The sequence below is a fragment of the Pinus tabuliformis genome, chromosome X (genome assembly GCF_031772625.1).
Source record: "Pinus tabuliformis cultivar Carrire ecotype Pingquan chromosome X, CPIR1, whole genome shotgun sequence".
NCBI classification, from domain to species: Eukaryota; Viridiplantae; Streptophyta; class Pinopsida; order Pinales; family Pinaceae; genus Pinus; species Pinus tabuliformis.
The window spans coordinates 1,686,625,384-1,686,632,643 of record NC_142308.1 but is presented as its reverse complement, the minus strand read 5'-3'; the positions used below and the strand labels follow the sequence as shown (position 1 = coordinate 1,686,632,643).

The 7,260-nt window shown below is 46.2% G+C and overlaps 1 protein-coding gene across 1 annotated transcript; it reads left to right on the top strand.

Annotated features, from left to right (window-relative positions):
• The first annotated feature begins 5,800 nt into the window (after positions 1 to 5,800).
• LOC149146500 (uncharacterized) lies at positions 5,801 to 6,589 on the top strand. The gene is made up of 2 exons (XM_089452785.1): positions 5,801 to 6,230; positions 6,309 to 6,589. Exons 1-2 carry the CDS (start codon positions 5,801 to 5,803, stop codon positions 6,587 to 6,589), a joined length of 711 nt encoding a protein of 236 aa, XP_089308911.1.
• The last annotated feature ends 671 nt before the right edge of the window (positions 6,590 to 7,260 follow it).

The following is a 7,260-nucleotide window of genomic DNA, read 5'->3' as shown; positions in this document are numbered from 1 at the left end:
CTGTAACTCTAGAGCATGTGGTGGTCATATGTCTGGGTATGCCACAGCTCAGAAGGTGTTGCACGCTGGCTATTTCTGGCCGTCCATGTTTAAAGATTGTATCATTGCGGTCCGAAAGTGCCACAACTGTCAAGTGTTTGATCGCAAGATGCGCGCACCACCTGCTCCTCTCCATCCTATAATTTCCGTTGGTCCTTTCGCCAAATGGGGTATCAATTTTATTACTTGTAACCCTCACTCGGCCGGGGGGCATGCGTATATCATCCTCGCGGTTGATTATTTTACTAAATGGGCCGAGGCGATGCCTACATTCGACGCAAGCGGCAAAACAGCTGCAATTTTCGTATTCAATCACATTATAACTAGGTTTGGTGTCCCGCAAGCAATCATCACTGACCATGGGAGCCATTTTCGAAACATCATGATGACTGAGCTTACAAGCCAGCTTGGTTTGCGCCACGATAGCTCTACTCCTTATTATCCGCAAGCCAACGGTTTGGTTGAGTCTATCAACAAAGTTTTGGTTATCATGATCCGATGAATCATTGGTATTCATCGGTCAAATTGGCACAACATGTTATTTTCGGCGCTATGGGCATACTGAACTTCAGTGAAAACTTCAACAGGGTTCACTCCTTTCCAGCTAGTTTATGGCTTGGAAGCTGTGTTACCCATTGAATGCGAAATCCCATCACTTCAAATGGCTGTCGAATTACTCCCAGCTACTTCCGAAGAGGAGAAACGTTTATTATACTTAGCTCAATTAGATGAGACTCGACGTGACGCTGCATTGGCAATCGAGACTCACGCGAAGCGAATGAAAGCTCAGTATGATAGAAATGTGACCCCTCAAAATTTTTCGGAGGGAGACCTAGTGCTATTATATGATCAAGCTAACTATAAGCTAGGTGCTGGAAAATTCGTTCCTGTGTGGCATGGACCCTACATTATAAAGCGAAAGCTAGAAAAAGGGGCCTATGAGCTGGTAGATTTTGATGGGGACTCTTTGGGTAAACCCAGAAATGGACTTTACCTAAAGAGGTATTATGCTTAAATGGTGGGTATGGAGAATTTTAGTTAGGTTAGGTTTTCTTTCTAGCTAGTATGTTTGTTAGTTTAGATAGTGTGCTTAGCTTAGAAAGTGTGTTTTTCGTCGTTATTCTGGCTTATCTTGGTTTTACTCTTGATATTGCAGATGTCGACGCCTCTCCAAACATACATTGGATTTGATGATGGTGCTTGTCGTAGTACACGGAATATCTCTTCCGCAGCTTGGGTTATCTATTCGCCCTCTGACGAGTTAGTTTCTATGCATGGGGTGAGCCTCAGTCAAACGGCGAACAACATTGCGGAATACAGTGCAGTGGTTGAATTATTGTCTGAATCTATTTCATTTGGAATTCGACGTTTGATAGTGAGGTTAGATTCTGAACTCGTTGTATTACAACTTAATAGAGTATATGCCATTAGAAATCCTGTGTTATTAAGGTTGTTTTTGAGAGTGCGCCTCTTGGAACGTGAATTTGATTACATTGAATATCAGCATATTCCAAGGTCTTTAAATACATTAGCAGATGCAATTGCTTCTCGAATGTTGGACAGAAATTTGCGATAATCATGCAAGTAAATTTAAAAACATTTCATCACATATGTTAGACAAGATAAGCCGGTAATAATGATATATATATATATATAGATAGGAGTGTGTCAAAAATATACATCGTCTTCGATCATAGGTTGAAAAACTCCTTATGATCGGCAAAAATGATAAGTACAAAAAACCAAAAATGTCATATGTGTCTACAAAAGTGACTAGCCAATCACTGGTGGTGCTCTCTATACGAGACCACTGCCCGCGCTACCCTACACAGGAACCTCCTAAAAGGTCCAGGGACTGCGACCACATAGCGCTGAAGTCGAATAGGAATGTCATCTATGGTGGTCTCTGGTATACCCGCCGTCAGACGCTCTAGATCCTGTTCCAGCTCGGCTAAGGTCTCTGCGGCCGCATCCTGTGGGGCTTGTTGAGAAGGTAAATCCCCTCTACGGATAGAGGCGATCCCTACTAGCCCAACAGGGGTCTAGCAACAATCACACAATGCTGCCACGCATGTTCCTAGTTACAATTAGACAAGAAGTAAAGAGCACCTACTTGGATCCCTGCGCTGTCGTTTGTCGAGGGGATGTTTCCCTTGCTCCTTCGCTTCAGCTGGTCATAGTCTTCCGCGATCCCCGCGAACGGACACCTGCACACACGAAGGGAAAGCAAACGCAAGCGTGAAATCTAGTAAAAGTAACTATATGCCAGTCAGAAAAGACATAATTCACATTTATCCATTGCATAAACAAACGAGAATGGAACAATAATAGCAGTCATCTATTATTAATCAGAATAGAGAAGAGTACAACCAAATGTTCTGACGTCGATAAACTTCTCAGGAGGGATCAGTCAGCATGTATCTCAAGCATTCACCTTTGAGGATGGTTCTCCCAAGACAAACTAGTCTCTCTCTCTCACACAAATGTCACAAACAAACTTCCCAAAGCAATCAATCACTTCCACTCCTAACACACCACACCTATAGCAGCAATCTGAGCACTACAAGCTCTTGTATAATCCAAGCTAAATCTAGCTATTTTCTAACCAGCTGCTCATGGTAATGGTGGAAGTTTATATAGGAGAAGGAGTCTCCTAAAAAGGTGGAAGGATGAGCTTATCTTCAAGGGGAGTAGTTGCAAAAGGTCGAACAGACATGCCATAGAAGGGAGTCGACATTCACAAAGCTAACAACCAAGCCTGGAGAGATCTGGAAGGCTGGTTGTTTGAACGAATTCGCCCAAACTGGATCAGCGCGGATTATATGGAGACTGCCGCGCTGTCAGCACATGACAACAACTGAACAAGCCATGTCAGCGCGGAAGGACACGTGAAAGCCGCGCTGTTAGTCATCGCGGAAAAGTGATGTTCTTCCGCGATGGCAGCGCACGAAATAGACTGTGGGGCGCTGGTCATCGCGGTTATTTTAGGAACAGACGCGCTGATGCACAAAACTTTGGAAAAATGGGTTTTTAGCCAGTTCAGGGAGCAAACATTTAGTGATTGTGACTTCTTGGACACAGCAGGGTGACTGACAGGAAGGCAGTGATAAATTACTGTGTAACAGATGCCCCCTAAAGCATGAAGACCGAGAGAGTGGGAGGGGTGAAATGCTTTACAACACACGCCGAACTGGAACACCACCAGGAAGTACCGAAAAATCTCTGACAATCATGTACACGCAGTCTAGGTATGGGCGCAGCCATCCAAAAGACATGCAAGACTGGTCTATGGTATGGACGCAGCCACCCAGCTAAAGAGACCATAATAAAGACAAGGTATGGTCGCAGCCATCCACGAAGACTCAGGTATGGGCGCAGCCATCCATCGATGAGTCATGTAATGATTATCCACAAAATCGCAGCCTGGACCACAGTGAGCAAGGATCCAGGGTCTTGCGCTCCATCTCGACCCGAACAGAGTACAGGTCCACACATGTGAATACAGGGGTTGGAGTCGAGCATGTATGAACATCGCCTGATTACCGGTCAATGATGAGAACCGTTAACAGACGCGAGAGGTACCACCAATAATGACAATGGCCCTCAAGGTACTATAGGCACAATCCGTAGCGTGTGAATCAATGAGTTGGTGTCGAACACCCACGGAATCATTCGATCGTAGGTCAATGATGTAAACCTTGCGTCGAACACGAGGAACCTGCCATTGAGGCATGCAGGCTCCAAGGCACCTGGAAGGAGTCTCTAAGTCACTTTCTCGGATAATGAGTTGAAGTCGACGAGAAGTGGCCTTGATCGAAGGTGGACCATAATGATTCCCACATCAGCGACACGAGACAGAGGTATAATAATTTGTGATGAGATAGCGAACGAGGTTGCTTTGTGGCAGAGGACAACTTCTCTTGAACACATAACGGCATTATAACGGATTTGGCAGTACTTGACATCAAATGAGCAGCGGGTAGGATGATGATGGCCATAAACAGATGAGAGGTCAAATAGGATGTCCCAAACCCATGGAGGTTAGTGAAAACGAGATGAGATGACCCCACCCAGACACGAAACAGCGAAGTGCCGTGTTCAAGAGCGACGTACTGCCTAGACGACTGTAATCAAAGTTCCATTTTCCCCACCTTTGCAGGCAGGTACCCCGATTATTTTTGGACGACAAGCTTGACGGGGGTAACATATGCTTGATGTGTGTCATGTTGACAATATCCGATGTCATTGAGTGTTTAACGAGCCTGACAAAGGAAAAACTCGGCTTCTTTTCTTGTTTCGAGAGTCTGAAAAGAATGCGGAAAAGGAGGCTCCAGGGGGGTCCTTTTTCGTACAGTTGTGTCTCTCGAGCCCGAAAAAGTATAAAACTGTGCTCGAAAGAACCGCCCGATCATTACAACCGAGGAGTACTTTTCATAAATAGTGTCGCCGACCGGAAAAAGTAAAAAAGTGGTCGAAGACACGTCGTTTTAGAGCCAATATCGAGTGCGAAACGACAAGCACCCGACGATCTTTTTGGTTTAACGGTCGGAAAAAGAGCTTAAAAACGACCGCCTTTCGTTCCCTTTAACGAGCTGAAAGGGAGCTCGGCCATCTTCTCTTGTTTAACGTCGGAGAAGAGCTTAGAGACGACACTTTGGGAATCACATGAATCGTGGACTGTCATGACCAAGCTGCGATACCTGTACCTGCACAAGGGCACTACCCGCATAAATCCATTCGATATACGTAAAAAACATATTGAAACATGCTTGAAAACAGAACCAAGGCTAGTTTTATGGCAAAAAATGGTAAAAACCCAAAAGATATGGTAATTTAGGAGTTTTTACTATAAATAGGGGGGGGTAATAAGTCATTTTTACCATTTTACTATTTGGAGTGCGAAGAACGTGGAGAAGCCAAAAAGTTGACGGAGCGATTTCCAGCCCATCCGGAGACCATTTTCAGATCTGCTTCTTCCAGGTAGGTTCCCATTCCTTTGCCCTGCATTCTGGTTCATTTTAGGAGTTTTTTAACGGTCGAATAGGCCCAATTGGGCATTTTTTATTTGCATGGGTGCGCCCTCGGTCAGCGCGGAAATTGCCCACGGGGTCGCGCTGATCGAAAAATAGGCAACATAACCAACTTCGGGTCAGCGCGGAAAAGGCGTGTTCTTCCGCGCTGACCTCGCATTTTTAACAAAGAGCTGCCATTGTCAGCGCGGCTGTTTCTAAAACAGTCGCGCTGGCGCGGAAAAATTTTGTTTTTTTGAAAATGAACGTGAATTTTTACCTGGAAGCACTTCTGATCGGTTTTATTGTTCATGCAGGACATCATGGCTTTTCAATGGCAAGAGAGAGTTCACGATGTGGAGGATGTGGCTGCTTGGGGAGACGTAAATTGTTGCAACGCCATGTGGGCGTGTGGATTCATGAAATTCTTCCTGACGCCGCATCTAAGGGCCCAACATGATTTGCTGGAGCTGCTGATCAGGGCATGGAACCCGGTGGACCAAAAATTCACCATCCGCGGTCACGACATCGAGTTCGATCATATGGACATCTTCTTCTTGACTGGGCTGTCGCGCCGAGGTGGGAGGCCCATCTTAGAGGGGCAGCGACCTAGCGGTGGTACCCTGGATGACTTAATGGCTGAGGTTTGCCCAGGGGCAGTAAAGACGCGGAGTGGGAAGTGCTCGATCCCCACAGTGAGAGACATAGTGTTGCGCACCATCCTGTTCATGGTGACCCGGGCAGCGGGCAGCATGGCGAACCATGAGGCGTCCAAGACTCATCTCCTACTAGCCCTCGAGTGTCTCGAGCCTACCGTGTTTGACTGGTGCACTGCAGTGTGCAACAATATGAAAAGGCAGTTGAGCAACTGCCGTCGCGGAGAGACGAAGCAGTTCGGGTATGGATCGATCCTGGTCCCGCTTATTCTGGAGCGAGTACCAGCCATGCGGCTGCAGTCTATGGCTGTGGATGCCCCCAGAGATCCTCGAGAGACGAGGGCCACTCGATGGGCTCGGATTATGCCACGTGGGGGTGGCGGCCGACCACATAGCTGGGGGGTATATTTCAGAGACTGGTTGGACCAACAGGAGATCTTCGTACAGGATTGGCCATATGCAGGGATGGATTTCCGCAATGATCCTGACTTGGTGCTGCCTCCGGGTGAACAGTGGGATGATGCAGGTATGACACTTTTTGTCTTTTTGAGTTTTGTATATTTTTTTATTATGTACATGTCCTAATAAATGTCTTGTCACGCAGATGTAGGGCCTACTAGACCGATTGGCCTGGCTGTCACGGCACGGAGAGAGGGCCCAGGAGCCGGAGCTTTGGCCTTAGCCCCTCCAGAGGCCAACACGCCAGAGGTTGTGGCTCGCAACCTTGAGGGGTTGCTGGAGGGGGTACCGGATTTCCAGGGGGTTGAGGAGGTCCCTGTGGAGCATCAGATCCACACAGTGGGTGTGGAACCCAGAGTGCACCGCCTTCTGAGGCGGGTAGCACGAGCGGCCGTGTATTACAGAGAGCACCACCCAGCCGATTAGTCACCTAGGTTTTATTTCCACTGTTTATTTTGAGACATTATGACTCGGATGTACTGAGATTTTGGGACACGTACTTCTATTTTTGAGCGCCTCAGTGCGCCACACGATATATATATATATACATACCGGTTTTTGGATGAGTCGTTGTTACATATGATGATGTGTTATCTGTATTATGCGTTTGTTTTAGTACAATTTGTGATCTTATGTATGGATTCGCATGACACTCGACTCATGGATTTTATATGTTTAATGCAAGCTTAAAAACACACGTGCAAACTATGCTTGGAATGACTTATTTACATATGCTTATGGTCTTACTATGCTGTTCTTTCCTTCTTTGTATGATGTTTATCTGTTTCGCAAATGTCTGTCTAATACACGATTTGCCAATGCATCAGTCAACGTATTTAATCGTCTTGGAATATGCTGATAAGTAATGAAATCAAAACTCCGTTCTAACAATCTCACACGTAGGTATAACCTTAATATGCGCTGGTCTCTGACGGAATATTGCCTGTTTAGTTGATGGACCACCAACTGGGAGTCCAGGTTTACCACTAGCTCTCGGATGCCGAGGTCAACTGCTTCGGCAAGCAATTCTATTACAGCACTGTACTCGGCAACATTGTTAGTGGTACGACCTAGGCACACACCCTGTAGGTTTATCA

Coding starts and splice junctions, on each gene's coding strand:
- LOC149146500 (XM_089452785.1), top strand. CDS start 5,801: ATGGCGAACCATGAGGCGTCCAAGACTCATCTCCTACTAGCCCTCGAG. Junction 6,231..6,308: donor TGAACAGTGGGATGATGCAG/GTATGACACTTT, acceptor CTTGTCACGCAG/ATGTAGGGCCTACTAGACCG.